A 27,157-nucleotide genomic window follows, 5' to 3' on the forward strand; every position below is an offset into this window, starting at 1 on the left:
TTCCTATTGACTGCATTGCAAAGGTTTTGCAGCAGTGGATTGCTGTGATTTATGTTTTCTTCTAGAATCCTTAACTCCGGTTAAATGTATCTGATGTCTTTCATTTTGGTGTCTAAATTAAGATAAAAATCTGCTTTATTTTTGTAAATTGGTGTTGGGTTTCTTACGGGTGGTGTCAATTACTTAACGTCCATGTTGATAATCTGAAATGCTTAACATGTTTGTTCCTCTAGTAAAGCCTGACTTCTCTTTGACACTGTACCAGGACTTAGCTAAGGATTTATTATTGTGAACCCAAGGACCATCTTTGGGTTATTGTGAGAGTATTGCATGGTGAAGCCTAACCAACATCACCTCATAATATCCACCTTCCTACACACATCACATCAGATTTCTTTGTGTGCAATTTCTGCCTTTATAATTGCATTTTTCCCACTCTTATCATTACAGTGTGTGGGGGAAACCTAAAGGCTGAGGTGAAGACAAAGGACCTTTTCTCCCATGCTCAGTTTGGTGACAATAACTACCCTGGTGCTTCGGACTGCGAGTGGGTGATCGTAGCTGAGGAGGGCTATGGGGTGGAGCTCATCTTCCAGACGTTCGAAGTGGAAGAGGAGGCGGACTGCGGCTATGACTACATGGAGCTGTATGATGGCTATGACAGCATGGCGCCGAGGCTGGGACGCTACTGCGGATCAGGGGTACATGTCTTGTGAGATGGGGGATGTCATTTTCAGATACAATTCAGGGGCCACATGGAAATGGAGGTTGGGGGCTTTAGAAGGCATTGCTTAAGTCCTGAGCAGTTTGAGAACAGGTAGATTCACTGTATGCATGTCACAAAGCATTTCTCAGAGTCAGCACTAGATTTGCATAGAGAACCAGAGGGAGTCAATCCAAGGGAGAACGAGCCAGAGAAAGGCAAGTGATATGGCTGTGATGTGAGGAAAGAAGAGAAATGCCAGAAGTGCTTTAAGTTTGGGAATAAATGGGAAACGGCCACTACAACGCGGCCGTTTCAACGAAAAGCTTAACCATGCATGCATTACAACGCATGCGTGGTTACAACGAAAACCTTTACCACGCATACGTTTACTACGAGGTACGTAGTAAAGGCATGTGTGGTAAAGGGTACAATTAAAAAATGGGGGGTGGGGGGGTTTCCCCCCCCTCAAAAAAAACCCACTAACCTTAATTAGAGAAGTGCAGGGAATCGGCATCGTAGAGGAAGGAAACGGACGTTTTTTTTTATTACGTAACACGTCACCACGGAAAAAACGTGGAGAAGGTTATGCGTGAAAATAGTATTCCGTTGTAACGCATGCGTGGTAAAGGCATGCGTTACAACGGAGTTCGTTGTAATAACATATAACCGGAATAAATAGTTGAGGGGAAAATGAAGATGGGCGAGTGCTAAGTATTAAATGGGGTAAATATAGGATGTGGAAAAGAAAGGAAAATGATGAGTAGTCTTTTAGCAGGAGGCAATCTTTAGCAGTCTGCAAGTATGTGGGTGCCCCGGTCAGACTTGCAGCTTAAGTTGAGGCTGCTTGTTATGGCCGCCATGAAAAGTTAAATATTGAACATGGGTTTTTGTGACCATTTGATATGAGAGTTGGGCTGTTTCCACTACCCTGTCCTATGTAAGGAAATTAGGATGGCTTCCATCACTCTCACATAGCATGGGAAGGGTTGGGTCACTTCTATGACAGGAAGGAATAGCATGACCTCCACAAAGTTCTCCTGTATAGTGGGAGAGCAGGGTGGCTTTTCAGGACACTCGTAATTGTTAAGATTGGAAGTATATAGAAGGACTAGGGTGAGAGGGAAGAATACAAGGGGAGGTAGAAAGGAGGCAGGCAATGAGAGGAATGTGATCGGGTGATGCTAGGACAAGGCGAGGGAAGGAAGTTTGGAGGGAGGGCATGTGAGCTGCCCACTTCTCATATTCTAATATTTTTCATGTTTCTCTCTTCTCAGCCTCCGGAGGAGATTTTTTCGGCCGGCGATTCAGTGATGATCAAGTTTCACTCGGACGACACTATCAATAAGAAGGGTTTCCATCTGCGTTACACCAGTACCAAGTTCCAGGACACGTTGCACACCAGAAAGTGACCTGGGAGTCAGGGATCAAGCCCACTTGCAGCAGCTTACCTGTTCCAGGGGCAGAAAGGATTCTGGGAAAGTGTGAGAGAATGCATGCCATATCCAACCATACAAAGATGTACACATACATGTAGTACAAAACATGCAAACCAAAACGCATGAAATTTAAACCACAAAGGCGCTATAATGCACAAAATGCAGATGACACAGGCACATGTAATACACTACATGCAGATATGCATAACAAGTGGGCCTACAGGAGACACAGCTTGCAGACAATATAAGCCTACAGAACACCTACAGCGATTTTCACCTCATGCTGATTACGAGAATGAAAACACTAAATAGGTTGCCTGACTGGACGGAGAATATAAAGTATAAGTTAATTAAATTACTATATAGAACACAAAATGCAGGAATACTAAACCCTTAACATTCAGACCACATGACTGCACATGGCACACACATACCTCCAGAACACACATAGTTACAGCATTAAAAAATGTAAACTTCATGTAGAATGCACATGTACATAGCAGGTAGATAACACATACATAACACTTGCCTACAAACACATTACCAGGGATATATTCCCGATAACAAGTATAACACATACACATCAGAAACCGATCAACACCGGGTAGACATACTTTCATACTAACACAGAGGCTTGCATTCAAAACGGGTATGACTCGCGGCTATTCACAAGACCAGCAGACATGCATAAGCCACACAGTGACATGCAGATCAACACCTACCGAAGATAAAAACTAATAAATAAGATGCTCGTGCCAGGTGAATACCTAAATACAGAAATGCATCCATTCATAAAGGGTATACATTCATTGCAGCATATTGCTGGATCCAGGGCTGTGTGAATGCATTTGTACTGACTGGTGTCCTTATTGGTCCGTGGCAGCGGACTATCTGCACTCTTAATCCTTTGCACCAGGCATGCTGCCTCGTTGGTCTCTGGCACCAGGTGTGTCGCCTTAGCTGATGAACTTTACAACTTGGGATCATCCTCAAGGACTGCCATGGGGCTAATAATGGTCTACTTTTTATGTACAATATTATTTTTTTCATTTCTTTAAAAACTCTACCAAGAATTACTGTTGCGCTTTAAACTTGACTAAAAACTCTTGTGGTGCGAAGGCTGGAGTGTGCTCCCTGGAGACGACGAGCCACAGCGGCCCAATGTATGAACTCTGACTTGTGCCCCAGGCTACCACAGTGGGAGCCCTCTTTCCACTTGTTCATGCAACTGTCACAAGAAAATGTAAACTATCACATTTGTTTAATTACCAATTTTTTCTGTCTCTCTCTTCTTTTCTTGTTGTCTGGTCCACTGTGTTGTTCACGCCTCACTCTTGAGCAGTTCCATGCAAACTTTTCAAGTCTGCCTTGCACCTCTTTGACTGAAGAAGCCCGGGGAAACCTTATTCGTTGTTGGCTTTTATAACCTAAATTGCTCATAGAGCCACTCTGCATGCAGCACAGGTCAGTGTTAGTTAAAACTGTATTAATTAATACAACTAGACCTAAAGACAGAATCTACAGTTACGGATAAGTCGTATGTCCAAAGTAGTTGGCAAATCAGCAGAGCACCCTGCTAACATTTTAGTCCCAGTAGAGTATACACCATGGCAACCCACCCCACACGGTTAATACTTGGGATGCTTAAAAACAGACAATAAAGTATCTCCTTACATGCTAATGAGGCCAGATTCCATAGAGTAATAAGCTCCAGGTCCAAAATTATTTCAAAAACTGGCATAACCCTTGTTTGTAACAAGCTTTGGTAAATGCATTAGGTTTCACCTATGTGATTAATATTAAGCTGTTTGTGCAGGCCAAACCTAAAAACAAAGATATCAAACTTGATATTCGAGTTGACTACCGGTACTCGGTTCAGTACCAAAGCAACATAAAACCAGAAAAGAAAATGTATGCAAGAACAATTTTTATATTCAATTTAAAAAATACCCAGTAGATGGCAGTGTTGTCCAGTTCTTTCAATATGGAGAGAGAGTGACGTGAGATCTCCACACGGGCTTGTGCAGACATACTAATATAACTGCCCCAAACAAAGTCATAAAATTGAATTCAAGAACTTGAGCCCATATAAAATGGAGATTGAGATCAAATGAATACTCAGTAGCATCATGATGAAAAGATCATGAATGTAACACAGCTGTTTCAATGCGTGCAGCCAGGAAAAGTGAACAAAAAAAGTACTAATCAACTGCGGATGGACACAGTAATTCGTAGGAAGGGTCTCTGATGAGTTATCTCTATCAATCTTTGGCCTCAGTCTGTGTTGTGTGTTCCGAACCATAGGTTGAATGGTTTGATCGTGAGAGAAGTGGTCCTATCAATGCACCGTTCTTGTTCTATTGTTGGAAGCTTCACATGTTCTGTATTCTCATTTTCGTTCTTTATGTGCTGCCTATTCTGCTGACAGCTAGCTTCTAGTTGTGGGGTATCATCTCAAAAGTGCCTGTGCTGAACTGTAGGATGCCAGCTTTGTCTTCCATTTTCAACCGTTCTTCTTGGAATTTATAACCATGTTGATGATTGGTGCAAAATGGCTAGTGCTATTATAGTGGATTAGGTTCTGTAACCCTTAGTCAACGTTGGTTCCCTTACTTTCATTTTGCTTTCTAATTCTGAAAGTGACTGGTCGTAGTCCATTGTCTATGTATTTATTACTCTCATTGTAGGAGGTTGTGTTTAATGGCTTTTGTTTTACATGTTTTCCCTTTCCCCCTAATATGTAATGTTTAGTTTCGAGTTATCAGCATGAACCTGGTATTGCAACTGTCAATCCACGTATGTGGAGAGGAGGGATGGGAGTTGTACAATTGATTTGTTGTTGGGATGTGTTGTGCATACGGTTCCTTAGTGGCACTGTGTAATCCATCATTGTTGAAGAATCATCAGTAGCTTTAAGTACATGATTGCTTGGTCTCTTGTGCTCTCACTAGCAACGTGGAATGGTGTTGTGTAGATAATGTTGGACCTATTGCTCCTCTCGTTGTTTTTTTGTAATTCTGTTCCAGGTCCAATTGTGTGCTGCCAGAAGGGCAGACCAGTCTTTCCTACTCCCTACGCTAATTAATATATTTACCTTCAAAGCCCAGAGTTGGCAGGAGGAAGGGCTATAGACTGCTGGTTGCAAACAACTCGTTTTCTTGAGAGCTGAACCTTGTTTGAGGAAAGTCGTATTAGAGGTTGTTGCAGAGGTTCTCTGCAGAGTGTTAATTGGTGTGTATTTGCTCTTTCTTGTCAAAGTGCAGCATGACACTGTCTAGGCCTGACACTAGGCTACCATTGTGGCTGCTGTGATCAGTCTAATGAAGGCTGTGGGTGCGCCGGGGCATGAATGAGAGACGGTCAAAATATAGATCTCTTTATTTTGCTCCTGGATTTCATTCTAACAAACATCGCTATACAGTGTATGTGTGTGTGTATACGTATGTGTGTGTGTGTGTGTGTATATATGTATGTATGTATATATATATACATATATATATATTTTTTTGCAGCACGTTGGTTTCACCGCCGTCGCTCCTCAGCTCCCCGGGTGCCACACACCAGCGCTGGTGAGACGCCGAATATAAATACACGTTTCTGTATCCAATCCCATGGGTTGCAGAAATGAAACGGCAGGCACACTGGAATCCGATTTACAAAATTTAATAGCACCAAACCCCCCTCACCCCTTACAGACGCGTTTCGCCTTCGCAGGCTTCGTCAGTGTAACACAGTGTATGGTTAAGGTCGCCATTTATAAAGCCAGTTGCCCTATACATATTGATCAACATAAAAGAAGGACAACAACTCTGCAAAATTACAGTGGCCATCTTGTAACGTGCAAATGGCGTTTACATTGTTGGCTAAAAAGTGGCGAATACAGTGAAAAGTGCATAGTGCGTGTTTAAAAACATATGGATTAACCATTCTATGTACATTAATTCATTTCGTTTATATACACAGCGAGAATCACTTTTTGCTATAATGGATTCAGTAGCACCAAAAAGATATATTTCTTTCATTTTTGATTTGTTCACATTTACTAAAGTGCAACAGTGTCTTCATTACGCCCTGAATGGGCAATTCCATAAGCAATAAAAACATATCTCGTAAGGACAAATTCCCGTTTTTTGAGAATACTTCTTCTCTATATACAGTTAGCAAAGCAAGTGAAGGTTTTCTACAGATACATAAGGTACCGAACTTACAGGTGCACCCAAAGCTCTTCATTATTGTTTAGCCCCCAAGGAGTCATGGTTTTAAGACTGATGATATATTTTGACTCTAGCACTCGGAGGGATTTTTCCCTATCCCCTCCTCTTTCTGATTTGGGAACCTGATCCATGCAGTAAAAACTAAGTTTTTCCCATTTGCTTTGATGGTGCTCAGCAAAATGGCGGGCAACAGGATAAGACTTATCATTATTTGTAATGGCCCGCATGTGCTCAAGAATTCTTAGTTTTACCGGTTTGATTGTGCTGCCGATATATCGCAGCTTGCAGGGACAGGTCAGGCAATATACAGTATACTCAGAATGACAATTGAGCAACTGTTTAATTTTGATATTGGGTCTTTTCTCCCCTGTTCTGTTAGGATAATCCTGTGCTTTGCTACTGAATTTGCAGGCCTTACATTTTAGACACGGGAAAAAACCAACTATATTTGTCACCTTGATGGGTTGGACTGATGGTTTAAAGTGACTGTGGACCAGGTGATCTGCCAGCGAAGGACATCTCCTGTACGTTATTAGGGGTCTTTTTGGCAGACTGTTTTTCAACGTTTTGTCAGCCGTTAGTATGTGCCAGTGTTTTTGGAAGATGTTAACTACCTCTGCCGATTTGGTGCTGAATTCCGTGATCATTCGCACCTCGTCGGGTGCCTTCTCTTTCACCTTCGGAGTAAGGAGGTCCCTCCTATTTACCCCAGAGGCTTTTGTTTTTGCTTGTTTGAGGAGTTCCTTGTTGTACCCTCTGTCCTCAAACCTCTCTTGTGCTTCACTTATGGCGAGGTTGTAGTCTCGGTCCAGAGAACAATTTCTCTTTAGACGTAGAAACTCGCCATAAGGTACATTTTTTACTAAGCTTTTCGGGTGATAAGAGTTGGCGTGTAGGACAGCATTCCCCGCCGTAGGTTTTCTATACAGGCGGGTCTGCAAGATGTTATTGTGTACAAACACCTCCAAATCTAGATAGTTGATACTAGTGGCACTGATGGTACTTGTAAACCTTAGGTTGAGAGTATTTGTGTTCAAGACCGTAATATACTCTTCGGCTGACTGACGATCACCATGCCATATTATGAACAGGTCGTCTATGTACCTGGTCCACATCAAGATTTTTTCGGTCCATTTTTGGTTGGAGTCCCTCCAGGCCTCGTGCTTCTCCCACCAGCCCACGAATAAATTCGCGTAGCTGGGGGAGAAACACGAACCCATGGAGGTACCTCTCTTTTGATTGTACATTGTCCCATCAAATAAAAAGTTATTGTTGAACAAGCAGAATCTGATCATAGACAATATCATCGAACTATGGTTCAAAAACTGTTCAGGTTTAAGATCAAGGAACCATTTGATGGCAACCAACCCCTGTTCGTGATCAATGCATGTATAAAGGTTGACCACATCAAGTGTGATCAACAACATTCCAGGGTCCCAGGTGATACTGTCCATGACACTCAAAAAATCTTGGGTATCTTTGAGGTATGATGATAGATCTTTGACAAAGGGTGCCAAATATGAGTCTATAAACCTGGATGTGTTTTCAAGTAAGCTGCCGATGCTGGACACTATTGGGCGTCCAGGAGGTCTTTTCGCATGTTTATGTACCAAAAACACTGGCACATACTAACGGCTGACAAAACGTTGAAAAACAGTCTGCCAAAAAGACCCCTAATAACGTACAGGAGATGTCCTTCGCTGGCAGATCACCTGGTCCACAGTCACTTTAAACCATCAGTCCAACCCATCAAGGTGACAAATATAGTTGGTTTTTTCCCGTGTCTAAAATGTAAGGCCTGCAAATTCAGTAGCAAAGCACAGGATTATCCTAACAGAACAGGGGAGAAAAGACCCAATATCAAAATTAAACAGTTGCTCAATTGTCATTCTGAGTATACTGTATATTGCCTGACCTGTCCCTGCAAGCTGCGATATATCGGCAGCACAATCAAACCGGTAAAACTAAGAATTCTTGAGCACATGCGGGCCATTACAAATAATGATAAGTCTTATCCTGTTGCCCGCCATTTTGCTGAGCACCATCAAAGCAAATGGGAAAAACTTAGTTTTTACTGCATGGATCAGGTTCCCAAATCAGAAAGAGGAGGGGATAGGGAAAAATCCCTCCGAGTGCTAGAGTCAAAATATATCATCAGTCTTAAAACCATGACTCCTTGGGGGCTAAACAATAATGAAGAGCTTTGGGTGCACCTGTAAGTTCGGTACCTTATGTATCTGTAGAAAACCTTCACTTGCTTTGCTAACTGTATATAGAGAAGAAGTATTCTCAAAAAACGGGAATTTGTCCTTACGAGATATGTTTTTATTGCTTATGGAATTGCCCATTCAGGGCGTAATGAAGACACTGTTGCACTTTAGTAAATGTGAACAAATCAAAAATGAAAGAAATATATCTTTTTGGTGCTACTGAATCCATTATAGCAAAAAGTGATTCTCGCTGTGTATATAAACGAAATGAATTAATGTACATAGAATGGTTAATCCATATGTTTTTAAACACGCACTATGCACTTTTCACTGTATTCGCCACTTTTTAGCCAACAATGTAAACGCCATTTGCACGTTACAAGATGGCCACTGTAATTTTGCAGAGTTGTTGTCCTTCTTTTATGTTGATCAATATGTATAGGGCAACTGGCTTTATAAATGGCGACCTTAACCATACACTGTGTTACACTGACGAAGCCTGCGAAGGCGAAACGCGTCTGTAAGGAGTGAGGGGGGTTTGGTGCTATTAAATTTTGTAAATCGGATTCCAGTGTGCCTGCCGTTTCATTTCTGCAACCCATGGGATTGGATACAGAAACGTGTATTTACATATATATATATATATATATATATATATATATATTCCAAAGTTTTTTAACACGTAGTATCCAGTGCTCTCAGACAATAATTGGAGGTCCACACCAAACAAGTTCCAAGGGTGTTTAATCACACCAACAACATGTTTCGGCTGCGTGCAGCCTTGTTCACGTCAGTGTTACACAACGTGCACCCAGTTAATAAAGTTAGATACAAACATAGTGAAAGGACAAAACGATGCCCGACAGTTTGGCAGACATCTTGTAATGGGTTCGTTCCAAATTTACTTGAGCTAGTCAAGATGTCTCACATGGTGAAATAATAAACAGAACTTTGTGAATTAGTCTTTGTAAAACGTATACACAATTTTATAAACCCAATTATTTAACACATATTTTGTTTCCCCTTATTCGCTATTCTCATAAATTTGTTAAGAAAGCGACCAAGCAAAATAATGCATCAAAAATAGATTGGGCAGTCAATATCTGCCCCAAATTCAGTATACGTTTTCAACATGACAATGTTTTTCACCATTCAAGTATGGACAAAGAAAGATAATATGTGTAAAAATACACAAGGGATCCACGTAAAATACGCAAAGGCTAGCAGTACCAAATATCAATCCTGAGTCTGACATTAGACAACAAATAGTACCCATTAGATAAATAAGAGTCCTTGTTAGAAAGTAAATTGCCCCGTGGTTGGGGCCTACCGTGCTCAAAGGGTGCTGGGCGTGATGACAGACAGAGGGCGTGCTCCTAACTTTCACAATTTGTGATTCCAGTGCCGTAAGAGAGACTGTCAGTGTAAATTAATTTGATGACTTGATCCCGTGTTCACACGCTCTTCTGTGTGTAATATAGACATAAAAGAAAATTAAGAAACAATTAAAATTCAATGATTCCACGTCACAATGATAAACTGGTATATATACAAATGGAAGAGGAAGACATATGTTAAAAGACTGACATGTAGGACTGAAATGTGGGGAACAGAGAAAAGGCAAAAAAAACTTATGTAATATATCCAGATGAGAAGGCAAAAAATAAATAAAATGCATGAGCTTCTAACTTTCCCTTAAATGAATTGCCATTTCTTCATCCTGGTTAATGCCACCCGGGGCCTTTGTTTGGAATTCTAGAATGTACTTCGATTCCTTCTGCCTTAGCTTCAGTGTTCTGTTCCCTCCCCTGGGATTCCTTTCAATCTGTTCTAAAATGAAGAACCCCATAAGGGAAGCATTAGAGAAGTGATTGTCACGGAAATGTCTGGCTACAGGGTACTTGTCGTTATTGTTTGTGATGGCCCTGTAGTGTTCTAGTACACAATTCTTAGCAGGTTTCGTTGGTACTACCTATGTACCACAGAAGGCAAGGACACATTATAACATAAATAGCATAAGTGGTACTACAAGTCAAAAATTGGGTGAGTTCTTTGTGCACTCCATTGTACTCAACTCTTTTCTTATGTATACTGTTCCTACAAGCCTTACAATGCGCACAGGGAAAAAAGCCTTTAAGGCCAACACTTTGCGTGTTCGGATATGTGGTGATGTCCCTTTTCACACACATGTCTCCAATGCTTCTGCCTTTTCTATAGGTAACAGAGGGTCTCGAAGGGATCTCGTTGCCTATAACCGTGTCACTTTTCAATATGTCCCAGTTTTTGGATAGGATCTTATCAATTTGCCTTGATTCAGCATTGTAGGTGAGGATAAGGCGGGTACTATTTTCCTCATACTTTGTATCTTCAACCGCATAATCCTTAAGGGTGTCTGCTCTGGAGACGCTATCTGCTCTCTGTTTGGCCTTCCTAAGGACCCACCCCGGGTATCCCCTCTCTCTAAATCTCTTCAGCATTTCAGTACTGACCAACTCATAGCCATCATCAGTATTGCAGTTCCTTTTTGCCCTTAGCAGTTTACCGTACGGAATACTCCATTTGAGAGTTTCAGGATGACTGCTAAGGGCATGCAATACACTGTTACCTGCAGTGGCCTTCCTAAACAAGACAGTGTTCAAATGACAATTGACATTTTCAATCCTCACATCTAAATATTCAGCTGAGTTGTCACTGATGTTGCTCGTAAGGACTATATTCCTGGAATTGGTATTCAAAATGTCTACGAAATGGTTGGCTGATGCAGTTGATCCTTTCCACACCACGAACAAATAGTCTATGTAGCGCCACCAGAAAATCACATGGCGCCAATGTTCTGATAAATTAGGGTCAGAGCGGATGGCTTGCTCCCAGTGCCCCAAAAAGAGGTTCGCAAAACTGGGAGCAAAGCATGAACCCATCGCCGTGCCAATCACTTGTCTATACAAAGTACCATCAAAGAGGAAAAATTATTCGACAAACAGAATCACATCATTTCAACTAACATTTTGCTATGTTCTCTGAAACGTAGGGGGTGTCCATTTAGGAAGGTTTCACACGCTTCAAGGCCATGATCATGATCAATTATGGTGTACAAAGATTGTACATCCATCGTGATGAGGAGGTAATCCTCTTCCCATTGGACGCTTTGTAACTTCCTTAGAAAATCTTTCGTGTCTTTGATGTAGCTAGGAAGACTATTGACCCAGTCACGCAGGAAAAAGTCTACGTATTTAGAGACATCTTCTGATACACTTCCCCTAGAGGAAACAATAGGTCTGCCTGGGGGGTTGTCACGATTTTTGTGAAGTTTGGGGAGGAGGTATAACACAGGCAATATCGGATGGTCATTCTTTAGGTACCTAAATTCCTCCCACTCAAGAATGCCCTGATACTTCCACTGGGTGAGCCTGTCCCACAGTTCGATTATACTATTATTGTATAAATCTTGTGTGGTCGTAGTGTAGTATTTACTGTCCCCCAGTTGTCTCAAAGCTTCCAGTTTGTATTTTTCCCTGTCAAGCACAACAATGTTCCCACCTTTATCCGCGGGGCGGATAACCACGCTGTTATCTTCCATAAGAGATTTGAGTGCCTCTTTTTGTTTAATTGTGAGGTTTTGTTTTCTCATTTTACCCCTGCTCTTCTTGTCTCTGTGAGTGTATAGTTGTTTACTGTCACAGTCATGAAAAGTGTCTATACAATCATGTGGCACGGACAGTTGCGCAGCCTCTGGTTTCAAGCCGGTATCCACTTTTATCCCGGTCATGCCACATGATTGTATAGACACTTTTCATGACTGTGTCAGTAAACAAATATACACTCACAGAGACCAGAAGAGCAGGGGTAAAATGAAAAAAACAAAACCTCACAATTAAACAAAGAGAGGCACTCAAATCTCTTATGGAAGATAACAGCGTGGTTAATCGCCCTGCGGATAAAGGTGGGAACATTGTTGTGCTTGACAGGGAAAAATACAAACTGGAAGCTTTGAGACAACTGGGGGACAGTAAATACTACACTACGACCACACAAGATTTATACAATAATAGTATAATTGAACTGTGGGACAGGCTCACCCAGTGGAAGGATCAGGGCATTCTTGAGTGGGAGGAATTTAGGTACCTAAAGAATGACCATCCGATATTGCCTGTGTTATACCTCCTCCCCAAACTTCACAAAAATCGTGACAACCCCCCAGGCAGACCTATTGTTTCCTCTAGGGGAAGTGTATCAGAAGATGTCTCTAAATACGTAGACTTTTTCCTGCGTGACTGGGTCAATAGTCTTCCTAGCTACATCAAAGACACGAAAGATTTTCTAAGGAAGTTACAAAGCGTCCAATGGGAAGAGGATTACCTCCTCATCACGATGGATGTACAATCTTTGTACACCATAATTGATCATGATCATGGCCTTGAAGCGTGTGAAACCTTCCTAAATGGACACCCCCTACGTTTCAGAGAACATAGCAAAATGTTAGTTGAAATGATGAGATTCTGTTTGTCGAATAATTTTTTCCTCTTTGATGGTACTTTGTATAGACAAGTGATTGGCACGGCGATGGGTTCATGCTTTGCTCCCAGTTTTGCAAACCTCTTTTTGGGGCACTGGGAGCAAGCCATCTGCTCTGACCCTAATTTATCAGAACATTGGCGCCATGTGATTATCTGGTGGCGCTACATAGACGATTTGTTCGTGGTGTGGAAAGGATCAACTGCATCAGCCAACCATTTCATTGACATTTTGAATACCAATTCCAGGAATATAGTCCTTACAAGCAACATCAGTGACAACTCAGCTGAATATTTAGATGTGAGGATTGAAAATGTCAATTGTCATTTGAACACTGTCTTGTTTAGGAAGGCCACTGCAGGTAACAGTGTATTGCATGCCCTTAGCAGTCATCCTGAAACTCTCAAATGGAGTATTCCGTACAGTGAACTGCTAAGGGCAAAAAGGAACTGCAATACTGATGATGGCTATGAGTTGGTCAGTACTGAAATGCTGAAGAGATTCAGAGAGAGGGGATATCCGGGGTGGGTCCTTAGGAAGGCCAAACAGAGAGCAGATAGTGTCTCCAGAGCAGACACCCTTAAGGATTATTCGGTTGAAGATACAAAGTATGAGGAAAATACTACCCGCCTTATCCTCACCTCCAAAAACTGGGACATATTGAAAAGTGACACGGTTATAGGCAACAAGATCCCTTCGAGACCCTCTGTTACCTATAGAAAAGTCAGAAGCATTAGAGACATGTGTGTGAAAAGTGACATCACCACATATCCGAACACGCAAAGTGTTGGCCTTAAAGGCTTCTTTCCCTGTGGCCATTGTAAGGCTTGTAGGAACAGTATACATAAGAAAAGAGTTGAGTACAATGGAGTTCACAAAGAACTCACCCAATTTTTGACTTGTAGTACCACTTATGCTATTTATGTAATGTGTCCTTGCCTTCTGTGGTACATAGGTAGTACCACAAAACCTGCTAAGAATTGTGTACTAGAACACTACAGGGCCATCACAAACAATAACGACAAGTACCCTGTAGCCAGACATTTCCGTGACAATCACTTCTCTAATGCTTCCCTTATGGGGTTCTTCATTTTAGAACAGATTGAAAGGAATCCCAGGGGAGGGAACAGAACACTGAAGCTAAGGCAGAAGGAATCGAAGTACATTCTAGAATTCCAAACAAAGGCCCCGGGTGGCCTTAACCAGGATGAAGAAATGGCAATTCATTTAAGGGAAAGTTAGAAGCTCATGCTTTTTATTTATTTTTTGCCTTCTCATCTGGATATATTACATACGTTTTTGTTTGCCTTTTCTCTGTTCCCCACATTTCAGTCCTACATGTCAGTCTTTTAACATATGTCTTCCTCTTCCATTTGTATATATACCAGTTTATCATTGTGATGTGGAATCATTGAATTTTAATTGTTTCTTAATTTTCTTTTATGTCTATATTACACACAGAAGAGCGTGTGAACACGGGATCAAGTCATCAAATTAATTTACACTGACAGTCTTTCTTACGTCACTGGAATCACAAATTGTGAAAGTTAGGAGCACGCCCTCTGTCTGTCATCACCCCCAGCACCCTTTGAGCACGGTAGGCCCCAACCACAGGGCAATTTACTTTCTAACAAGGACTCTTATTTATCTAATGGGTACTATTTGTTGTCTAATGTCAGACTCAGGATTGATATTTGGTACTGCTAGCCTTTGCGTATTTTACGTGGATCCCTTGTGTATTTTTACACATATTATCTTTCTTTGTCCATACTTGAATGGTGAAAAACATTGTCATGTTGAAAACGTATATTGAATTTGGGGCAGATATTGACTGTCCAATCTATTTTTGATGCATTATTTTGCTTGGTCGCTTTCTTAACAAATTTATGAGAATAGCGAATTAGGGGAAACAAAATCTGTGTTAAATAATTGTGTTTATAAAATTGTGTATACGTTTTACAAAGACTAATCACAAAGTTCTGTTTATTATTTCACCATGTGAGACATCTTGACTAGCTCAAGTAAATTTGGAACTAACCCATTACAAGATGTCTGCCAAACTGTCGGGCATCGTTTTGTCCTTTCACTATGTTTGTATCTAACTTTATTAACTGGGTGCACGTTGTGTAACACTGACGTGAACAAGGCTGCACGCAGCCGAAACATGTTGTTGGTGTGATTAAACACCCTTGGAACTTGTTTGGTGTGGACCTGCAATTATTGTCTGAGAGCACGGGATACTATGTGTTAAAAAACTTTGGAATTGAGATTACCGGCGCGCTCGGCCGGGGTCCGTGCCACCTCCCCCGGGGCCACAGGCAGTGGTTTGCAGAGCGAGCTTTTTTGGAATATATATATATATATATATATATATATATATATATATATATATATATATATATATATATATATATATATATATACTGAACAAACAAAAGGTTAAAGTAGCATTATAGCTTAGAAATTCACTGGGAAAAATATAGGTTAAAGTAACATTATAGTTAGGTGAAAATGTCACTGACAAAATTTACATTTTAAACAAAAAAACACAGGGTCACCAGTTATAGTTAGCAGAGCTAACTTTAACTTGCGGCCCCGTCATGCACAGCTTAGGACCTCACATATTACATCACTCATGACATGTTCTATGACATCATTTATGACATCTCAAATGACATAATTGATTACCACTGATGACATCATCCAAGCTTCGTTTTTGCACATATTACTCTATAAATCAGTATTATGCAATAATTTCAGACTCAATTGGGGGTCTTCCTGGGGCCTGCAAAGGCTAGGGAAGGGGGAGGTGGGGGAGCATGCGGCCTCAAACAATAAAAAAAAACAATAACTCTGGATGCAATTTAGGTTTTTTGGGTTTTTTTGGACCTGTTTTTTTCTTTGTTTGTTTTTGTCCTTGAGGAGGAGGTCAGGGTATCCCTACCCTGTCTCCTTGTGTGTATGTATATATGTGTATAATATATATCAACCAGAGATCCTTTCCTTGGCAGAGATCAGAGGACACAGCGGGGAAACCTTTGGAAGAATCTTTAATGACAGATGAAGGGCAAAATGCATTTCGGCGTTAGTGTGCCTTCATCAGACGCCCTTAGCAAAACCAGGACTTCACCAGCCCCCTCCTTTGTACTGCTACGGTCCTCCCAGAATCGGGAAATCAGCTGACTCCTCCCAATTTCTTGCATCTGCAGTCCGATGAAAAGACTGCAGCTACCATCATGCAATGTCCTGGTGAATACCAATAGCGGACTCCTTGCTGAAATGAGCACTGTAATTCCTGGCAAAGGGGGCTTCATGACCTCAGTAAAACCTGTAAGTATGAAAGTCCAGATCTTCCTCGGGTCCCCAACGTTCTGCCTCAGTGTCCAGAGTCAATCTGGGCCATAAAGCGTGAATATAGTGATCCCCATTTCACGTGAAGTCACGAGCTGCTCCTGGCAGTGGCCCCTTGCCCAGCCTGGTCTTGAGGCGGTCCTGCGGTATCCGATACCTCGGAAAACGATAGTGTTGCCACTCTTGCCAGCAAACCACAGCCATCTTGTAGAACGTGTCCTCTTACATGCGTTACCGGCACACGCATGAAAACATCAACCAGAGACCCCTTCTTTGGCAGAGATCAGAAGACACAGCGGGGAAACTTTTGGAAGAATCTTTAATGACAGATGCAGGACATAATGCATTTCGGCGTTAGTGTGCCTTCATCAGACGCCATTAGCAAAACCAGGACTTCACCAGCCCCCTCCTTTGTACTGCTACGGTCCTCCCCCAATCGGGAAATCAGCTGATTCCTCCCAATTGCTTGCAGCTGAGGTCAGTCATTATATATAAATAATAAATTATTTTTTTGTTGTTTTTTTACATGTTCAGGACAGGGGACTAACAGGCACATGCATCAAAGCTTTTCGCGATCGTAAACGGTGCGATTAGCAAAAATCGGCCGTTTGCGATCGCAAAATTTGCTTTTGCGATGCATCAAGGGTCAAGGCCCTCGCAATTTGAGAATTTGCAATTAATTGCGAGTTCTCAAATTTCGATTCCTTAAATGCAATGCAAGAACCACTTTGAAGTAGCGATTTCGCTATTAGGGGTCGCAAATTACCATGAAGTTGAACTAAAGTGCATTTTTCAAACTTGTAGGTTACACACACTCATGTCCTTGGGACATGTGTGTGTGCAACATTTGTGCACAGATCAATTTCAGGGGTGCTACAGGGTGTCCTTTTCACACCCTTGCACCCTTGAAATTGCATGCACAATTTGCGTGTACCAATTGGTACTCGCAAATTGCGCATGCAATTTCCCATTCATCATTCATTCCTAAGCACAATCTGCGAACCAAGATCTGCCTGATTTGGTGTAATACCTTTCAGCAATTTTTCCTGTAGCCTTGTCTAAATAAGTCTATGGAAAATGCATGGGGATTTTGCGTTTTGGGACCCCCCTTTCTTCTCGGCCCCTGCTTGATGAATATCCCCTAAACTTTCCATGCACAAGCAGTCAAAAGTAGCACTTTTTAAAAAAGGTTTGTGGAGATTCGTCAAACTGTGACAAAGTTCTTTCATCAAACTGTGACAAAGTTCTTAGCAACACAAAAAATGCTTTTCCTATGGACCAGCTGACCTAACTATAACTACTCAGTGGTGATCGCCACTGTGTAGATATATAAATTCACAGAACAAATCAAAGGTTACAGGGACGTTAGGGTTAGGCTTAGATTTCACTCATACAAAACCAGCGAAATTCAGCAGTTATAGTTACCTGAGATAACTATAACATGCCCCCCACAGTGCACTGCTCATACCCTAACATATTGCGTCACTCATGACATCTCAAATGAGATCACTGATTTGATTGAGTCACTGTGTGAATGGCTGTATAGGTGTTTGAGTCGGTGTGAGTGTCTGTGTGGGTCTCTGACATGGTGTGTGAGTTTCTGTGTGGGTCTGTGAATGGGTGTGTGTCTGTGCCTCTGAATTGGTGCATGAGTGGATCTGTGAATGGATGCATGAGTATCTGAATGGATCTGTGAGTGGGAGTATGAGTGTCTCAGTGGGTGTGTGAGTGTATGAGTGTCTCAGTGAGTGTGTTTGTCTCACTGGTTGTGTGTGTGGATGTCTGAGTGGGTCTGTCAGTGGGCGTGTGAGTGCCTGAGTGTGTGTCTAAGTGTCGGTGTTGGTATGTCAGCAGCTGTGTGAGTGACTGGGCCACAACAGAAGAAGCCAAAGTGGAAGGTGCACTCAAAATGAAATCAATAGAACCAGAGATGTAAAGTGGATATTTCTTCTTTATTCAAATTGTTAAGTTTCAATAAGCATAGGCACAGCCAACGCGTTTCGTTCCCATTAGTGCCGTGGGAACTTCGTCAGGGCATAAATAAGGAAAACACGTAATGAAAATTAGAAGTAAAAGTTTCCGGACGGAACTTCTGGAATATGTCGTCCTTAGTCAAAGGATTCTAGGAAGAATCCTAAATCTATCAAACGTCCTGGCTCACCGGATATTCCACGTTGAGATATGGCTTCATAAGTGCCCGAAGAACAGACAGTATCAAAAATGAATAATTAATTTGTAGTATATAGAGAAGGATTTCTTAAAATCTGTAATGAACTATTGTAAACTTTAGAATATGTAAGGCAGGTATAGCTCATGGGTTTCAATATCCTAATTAGACTCGCTTATGATAAGGCGATAGTATGTAAAGTTAACTCCAATCAAATGACAGGCAAACAAAATATGTCAAGTTCAATTTAGACCTGATTCAAGCGAAAAGCAGCAATGCGGCACCTCGCTTGTAGTGAGGCAATATCGTGATGTAAATAGCACCAACGATTTAACCAAAAAAGAAGTAAAACGTAGAGGTCCAAATAAGACCTAGTCCGAGCGTGTGCCGGCAATACGGCACCTGTAATAGGGCACCAGCGACGAGAATCACCACGAAAGGAACCATCCTTGCTCTCAGAAGCTAAAATCAGAGAACATTTTCTATAAATACACATAATCTTCCTCAGCTATGTGGGAATAAATGTCTGATATTCTGAGTAAAACATGTGCAGCCTCTCACTTGATTCCCAGTGCTCTACTGCAGCTTCCCACAGTGTTCTAATGAACACCTAGAGCGCTAACATTCTGCATGTATGACAAAACAGGGACACCTAAAGCCATCTTGATTGAATCAAAGCTGTACAACTTAAAGCATTTCTTTTGGAAATGATCAAAAGGAGAGGGTTAATTTTGTCATAGAAATTATGTTTACTGCTCTAGAAAGTTAAAATGAGGACACATTTTCAATGAGTTCTTAAATATTTTTCTTATGCATGTCAGTAAAACATGCTGACATGCAGACTGAAACATATACTTTTAACACCAGCAGCCATCTCTCAGTTAATTACATAGTGATCCACTGCAGCTTTACCACAAAGTTCTAATGAGCAACTAGAATATTAACATTCTGAACTCATGACAAAAGTGTGATACACCTGAACACCATATTGATGGAATCAAAGCTGTAGAACTGAAAGCATTTCCTACAGAGTATACTACAGTAAATGAATAAATAATGGTTTTCTTTTTGTCCTAAAAATAATGGTTAATGCGCTAGAAAACTTGAATGAGGTCACATTTGTCTCTGAGTTCTCAAATATCTTCATCGTCTTTTTAAGTAAAATATACTGACGGCCTGAGTCAAATGTGTACTTTCAACACCTCATCAATTTGTCAGTTATCTCCCTAGTAATCACCTGCAGCATCACCAGAGTTCTAACAAATAACCAGAGTGGTAGTATTTTATATTCACAACACAAATAAGGCACTCCTAAACACCATTTTGCTGGAATAGGAACTGTTGGACTTCAAGCCTTTCTTAAAGAGCAGGTTGAAGTAAATGAGTATACAGATGTTAATGCTGTTGTGGACCCAGAGAGTAGAACATGAGGGGAGGTGTGGGTTTTAATCATTTGAGACATAAGGCTCAAAATAGTTGGAGAGAGAGACCTCTGCTTAAGTACAGCATTCCCTTTCCATATCTGTTTACTCAGTGGACCCGTCTTCTCAGTCACTTAACAGCTCCCTAATTTTATAATAACATGTAAACAATTAAAAAGGAAAAACATAGTAGCCCTGTAGAAAAAGATGAAATATGTGTATGGCATGGCAAATGTGCTAGATTGTCAAGACATATTCTTATGGTGCCACGCTAGAGAGGACTGGCATTACCAGATCTATTCAGATATTATCAGACAGTCCATCTGAAACCGCTTCACGAGTGGACTCGGGGAAACGGAAAAACCATGGGTGATGGGCAGACCAGTATGGAATGTCCTTTATCTGGCCAAACAGGACCGACCTAAAAATGCCTGCCAGCAAACTTCTTAGTTCCTTCTCAAAAACATGGGCTACGATGAATTGTAATCTTGGATTGACAACCGATTCACACCAATACACAAAAAACTGAATTTACAGAAGTAATGATGGGCCAGGCTCCCACACTTTGGATAGAGGGGAGCATCTTCATTTAGGCAGCCTATTTACAAACGGAACAATTAAATCGTTTCTACAGTGAAAATCGGAATGAAAAATCACAAAACATAGACAGGCTGACATGCTCTGATGAGACTCTGGGTCTTCCAACCCACATTTAAGAAAGGAACTATTAGAGAAATATATACTTAAATGCCCGGACACAAGGGTGGGCGTATTGCAAACGTACAAAATTATGAAAAATGTGAACAGAAAAAGCAATGGGAGTAGAACCCTGGGGAGGGAGAAGGAATGGGAAAAGATGTGGGAAGACATAATAGGTTGATACAGGAACGTAATTCAGAACTATAAAATCGTGTATAATTGGGACCTTACCCCACAGATTCTGAAGGCGATTTTCCCAAACACTTTCTGAATGTGTTGGAGATGTAGTGGGGAGAAGGGAACTGACTTACATATATAGTGGACATGCGAAATTAAGGCACTTTTGGAAAGGGGCACTACGTAGAATTAAGCTAATATTTGGGATATCCTATAAGGGAGGGACCAGAAGTGATACTGCTCGGACTTAGAGACCTGAAGTCGAAAGTATGTTAGAAGTGACAGAACGTCGGCGACTCACTTGATCACCGCTGCCAAACAGATTATTGCTAGAGACTTGGAAAAAATAGACCTGCCAACACTACAGTGTCCATTCCCTCCCAGCTCCTTCATTGGCCTCAAGGAGAAGTTCTGGCCTTCCCCAATAAGGAAATTGTGCTTCTGCCTCCACTGACTGCTTATCTTACCCAGTGCCTATGTGCTTAGAAGCAGAAATTAATGTCCGAAATTGCTGTCTTGCACCAAACGTGTCTCCTCTGGCAGTAGAAATTAACGGCATCGGCTGCAGGTGAGTAGTGGGATGCAGGCTACCTCAAAGTCCCCACTTCACCTTTCAGAGCAGTGTATCTGCCAGGGTTCCAGTACCATCTCAGGGGAGTGGAGACCCTTGCACCCAGGCATCCTACAGTAATTTTACGGCAAACCGCCCCTCTCATTGGACCTTCTTCAAGCTGTATTTTCCCAGGAGAAACTACACTAAATGAGCATCCGTCTGTGAACTGGGCACAGGCTTTGTGGCCATTGAACCATAGTCCTGGAACCACCAGCTCCTTTTGCGATGTAAAGTGCCTCAAAGTAGACTGCGAGCAGCAGTTGTGATTTTGGGATTGAAGCCTGATCAGCGTGAAACCCGATATTCAACTGGGGAGAGTGAGGGAGGACAAGGAAGTGGGTCTTTATTGTCCCTTCTGATGAAGTGCTTTCTGCAGGAGCTATGTCTGTGCACTACCATGGTATCCATGCTTGGTTCCTTGGCAAACCCCCTTGCTGTCCCACATCCTCCTGTATAACACCGCCTGGCATGTCTCACAATCCTTTGTGTGGGACCGTAGAAGGCTCATCACTCATATGTTGCAATTGTCCTTCAACATTTTTGTATTACACAAAGGACCTCTGTGGAAAAGAGCTGAAATTGTGGCTCGTTTAAAAAGAATGAATAGGTTACGAACACAGGAGCCAAAGATTAAACATTCCTTTACAAGTCAATTTAATACAAGCAGAACAATAGTTTTCAGTTTAGGAAAAAGCATTTTGAAAACGTAGTAGTGTTTGGTATCCTTTCAAAGTATGTGGATAACCAAAACTCTTCTCCCTGCAGTGTATTTTTCAGGGTAGGGCAGATTCCAGAGTTCTAAAGTAGTTGTAGTCTTCACTCATGTGCGCCATATGTACAAACAAGCTCACCCATCCCGGTGTTCTTTTTTTTTTTTTAACCCGTTACTAGAGCGGTGTTTTCAGTCAAATGTACTCTATTGTGGCAGAGTTCTCTCAATTGGATTGTCTTTACAAAAATGGCAAACGTGATACTAGCACCTCTTGGCATGTTTTCTTGTGAAGATATTCTCCTGTCACGATGGAGATTTAGACTTAGAAATGAATTACTATTCCTTTATGGGGTTCTTTCTGTCAGTATGGTAGCTATCAGAAGCTCATGGGGCTCTTATACGAAAGTTTTGCTAGAAATCGGAAGATATTTTATGTTTAGTGTAAAAAAAAATCTTTTACAGACCTTTTTTTTTTCCTTGTGTTGTGGGTATTATACTTCTGTAATTATAATGGATTAAAGAAAATGGACAGTAGCAAAAAGTAAAGATAACAAGCATTTGCAATGCAATAGGTCTCGCATTTGTGAGAGTTTAAGCTATTGGCAGTGTAAATGACAATGACTTTTATTTATCTGTTTTGATAATTAACACATTAAAGGCAGTCATTAACAATGCCAAGAGCTCAAACGTTTTTAAATGTGAGACCTATTTCATTTCAAAGAAGCGGCCTCCATTTTCCAGGGCTGCTTGGAAAGAGAAAGCATGTTGTGCCTGCAGTAGGAGAAACTCATTAAAGAAAATAGTGCTTACAGACTAAACAACGCATTCTGTGCAACAACAGAAGTAAAAGGGCCAGTCCTCATGGGAAGTTGCAAATGAAGACAAGGCAGTACTAAGGAGGGACTAACAAGCCTATTACCGACTCAGACGCCAGTGTTCACGAAGGACAATGACACAGGCCACTGAAAAATATGGGTGGAGAGTGGGCGGGGCTTCAAGTCCATACTCAATACAGTATGCCTCGCAGAGCAGCGCATGTGCTGCCCAGGCTCGACCTATAAATAAGACTAGGTCTGTTGCAACAGGGCTAGGTAAATTACTGGCATGGGACAGATTTGATCTGGAAACTGTTGATCCTTGAAACGTTGGGTCTGTGCCTTTGCCAACACTCCTTTCATTTGCCCACTGGGTTATACTTTTCTTTTGAGCACTCATTCAAGCTCACTTCGTGATGATCATCCCGTGGAACTTGGAGGCCTCCACCGCCAACGAAAAGGGGGGGGGGGGGGGGGGGTGGAACTATGTTGCTTCATCATCTCAAGTATGCAAAAGGTGATATGTATTTTGAAGTAAAAGAACTGCACTTTGGCACTTTGCTAACCTGTGGTCAAAAGATCCAAGATGTCTCTATTGCATTTGTCTAACGGAAGCTACAGAGGTATTCTAGATGTTGCAGAAGGACGCTTTATAGGTATTTTGGTGGGAAGATGGCGGCCGTGGAGTCATTGGTATCCATCTTGGCGAAGGAACAGGGAGTAACCAGGCAAATATACAATGGATTGAAGAGCCCGGAGAGTGGAGTCAAGCTGAAGGTGTGCTGCTGCCAGCTTTCCTCTGGATCTTGGTTGCTAGGGTGGTTGCCATAAGAATTGGCTACTTCTGGAACATCTTCAGCAGAGGAAGATACATACCCCATATCATTTTGATTGCAGCAAATATGTTGCCTTTTGCCCACTGCAGACCAAGGTTTTAATTGAAATCAGTGTTCACTGTTAAAACAAATACATTCACTGTTAGTAAATACGTTACAGTATAATACAAGGTGCATTGTGGGGTGGGGTATTTCGGATACACACTTGTATACATTTTTGCTGCTTCTTTTCCAGCTCGCAGAGGATGATTTTTGTTTGGGAGGAAAGTGGAGAGGTCAGGATGCCGAAAATTTCTACTAGTTTCCTTATTTAATGTGTTTTATATATTGCTTCTAACTAAAGAATGGGATCGGGTGTGGAACAGGCTCTAAACAGAAAAAGAACTTGACCTGAGCTGAACCAAGCGGGACACATAATGGCAAAGCTCCTGCCTAGCCACCCCTTCTGTCCTGCATAATCTTGTGCAGCATAATCTTGTGCATCGGATGACTGAGAGATGCCCTGAGCCACATAGCTGCAAGCAGCAGACAGTCCTGGCTACAGGGTGAAGCTTTGTGTTCTTGAAGCACCAATACAAGATCCGTGATAGAGAGTGGGAGGAGTGCCCCCCTCTCTCGCTTTTCATGCGCAATGCACCTACAGTGAGCAGTGCTTGATTGGAGTAGCTCTTGGGCTCAGGCGCAGTCATGCCAACAAACCTAGTACAGTGCGAAGACGTGTGCAAGAACTCAAGAATGGTGGTAGTCGCTGGGCTCCTAACAAGAAGAGGACTCCAATAGATGCTTGAAGTGAGTCGTTTGCCACTCCACCCCAAAGGCTGTGTGGGACAAAGAGGGAAATGGCTGAGCAAACTCGAGAGAGGCGCTGCTGAGCCCTGGGGTGCCACTAGAGCCTAGGAAAAAACATGCCCGTGGTACTGGTCCTGTGGTGGGGTCACTGAGTGAGATCAAAGAGAGTCCCTGTGGTCAGCAGGAGGAGAATGCTTCTGGTATTATCCCTTGGCATTAATCCCGCTGAGGCCCAGTGGGGTGAAACGTACCCTTCTCTGATGAAAAGAAAAATGCTCAACTGTAAAAGATCTAAGGAGGGTTGTTGGTCAGGGGCGGCTCCTCCGCAGTGGTGGAGGAGCGTCGGCCCACTATCTCAAAGCTAGCAGCTAAAAAATAAAATGATATTTCATTATTAAGCAGCTAGCTCAGCCAGCAGCTGCAGGGACGGGCGAGCTGGGGGATGCGAGGGGGGAGGAGAATTTCTATGTGCACTTTCTAAGTGCGCATGTGTGTTTGCCCGACTGTCTCAGGCCTTCCAAATACACATGGGCACTTGAATTTCTCTAACCTGACTGTGTTCAACAGCCGGATTAGAGAAACCGCACAGACTCCCTGTGCCTGAGCGAGCGTCTTTTCAGCCGCTCAGGCCAATCCCACCGCTGCTCTCATAGCATGAGAGTAGCGCAGGGATTGCACAGAGAGCCTGCTGGGACAAGGAAGAGGAAAGACCAGGCAGGACGGGGCCGGCAATAAAGGTACGTTTTCCTTTTTTTGTTTTTATTATTTAACTACCCCCGCGCTCTCCCTCCTGCTTGCCACCCTCTCCTGCCTCACCACCTTTTGTATGTGGCAGCTGCCACTGAGGTTAGTGAAGGTTGACAGGCGGCCCGGACTGAGGTCTAAAGGGTGTGGGCAGGACTGGATTGATTGTCCCGAGCCTTCTCCGGTTCCTGGGGGGAAGAGGGGGGGCATGAAACCTGTTTGATTGACAGGGTGGCCTGAACCATCAGGTGAACAACAACTGAATGTGTCCCTCCTAACAGGCTATCTCAAAGTTCTGTTATATGGCCCTGGATTGGATTCAAGAGAGTGAAGCCAGGGACACTGATTGACCTGAATTCCAGTGACGTTGCAAGGAATATCTGGGGCCTGATTTATCAAGGCATTGCATTGCCCTTGCGTCATGCAGGGTGTTGCAAGGGAAACACAATCCCAAAGTCAGGTTTACTATGCAACTCAAGGCCACCTTGCTTTGCCCATCGTTGCTTGGTAAGTTTGGAGTAACTCAAGGCAGCGCAATTCACTGCCCTGCATTACTCTTTCACTGGGAAGGTGTTCCATTGGTGGAGCGTGGCAGTTCCCACACATCCCCTCATGGTTTTTGGCACATTCCCAGGAGACCAAGACAGGTAAACCTGGGAATGCATCAAAATGCTACGCCTTGCCATATGAGGAGCAACGAGGAGCAATATCTTTACTTCTCCCGGTTTCCTCTTTCTATGCAACACACTTGGTAAGAGGAAATGCCTCTGAGAATAGTTTTTGTGTAGGAAGGTACCCCTTCAGCTCTAACATCCGGAGAATGCAAGGACTTCTCTGCTGCCATTGATGGATTAGGGTAAGTGGGTAAGGAAATTGTTTGGTTAACGTGTCAATCCGAAAACACCTTCGGGAGAAAACTGGGCTGTGTCCTCATAACGTCTCTTATTACTATGGAATTCTGTGTATGGTTCAGTGGCGCTTAGCGCTTGAAACTCACTACATCTACTTGCAGAGGTAATAGCAACTTGGAAAGCTGCTTTCCATGTAAGATGTTGTAAAGTGGCTTTGTGAATGAGTTCAAAGAGGGTCTCATTAATTTAGGGAGAACAATGATATCTTCCCAAATAATAGAAATCGACATAACTGGTGGGAAAACCTTAATACCTGCTAGAAAATCTTTAATCACAGGTATTTTAAAGAAAGATATTTATGATGGAGACTTTCTATAGGCAGTTATAGACACAAGGTGAACATTAACAGGGGAAAGCAGTAAACCAGACCTTGCTAGGTTAAGAAGATATGGTCTCAGTACATCATCCTGACAGGAGGATGGATTGTGGCTGTTCTGGAGGTGCCAAATGCAAAATCTCTTCCATCTGAAGGTGCATATGATTTTCTTGTGGAAAGAGGCTTGGCATCTTTTTCAGGATGTTAATGCATTCTTGTGGAAGACTTAGATGGCTATATTGCAGGAATTCAGGAGCCAAGCTGCTAAGTTCAATGATGAAAGGTTGGGGTGCATAATCTGCCCCCAAAACTTGTACAGGAGATCCTGTCTGCACTGCAACCTCTTGTGCGGTTGCTCTGAAAGGTGAAGAGGGTCCATGAACCAACACTTAAGAAGCCATTCCAGGGCAATCATTATCATCTTTGCTTTAGATCGATAAAATGTGGGCAGAACTGTTGGAATGAGAGCAATTGGTGTAAATACATAGAGACATTTCTTCAACCAGTCTATCAAAAGAGCATTCCCCT

The 27,157-nt window shown here is 42.3% G+C and overlaps 1 protein-coding gene across 1 annotated transcript in view; it reads left to right on the plus strand.

Moving 5' to 3' along the window:
- Nucleotides 1-3,414, plus strand: part of BMP1 (bone morphogenetic protein 1) — a 569,977-nt gene extending 566,563 nt beyond the window's left edge. The window contains exons 19-20 of the mRNA XM_078666375.1: nucleotides 451-701; nucleotides 1,981-3,414. Coding sequence (XP_078522501.1) covers nucleotides 451-701; nucleotides 1,981-2,115 — 386 coding nt within the window. The 3' untranslated portion in view covers nucleotides 2,116-3,414. The remainder of the gene's footprint in view (nucleotides 1-450; nucleotides 702-1,980) is intronic.
- The last annotated feature ends 23,743 nt before the right edge of the window (nucleotides 3,415-27,157 follow it).

This window comes from Lissotriton helveticus, chromosome 11, assembly GCF_964261635.1.
Source record: "Lissotriton helveticus chromosome 11, aLisHel1.1, whole genome shotgun sequence".
NCBI lineage: Eukaryota > Metazoa > Chordata > Amphibia > Caudata > Salamandridae > Lissotriton > Lissotriton helveticus.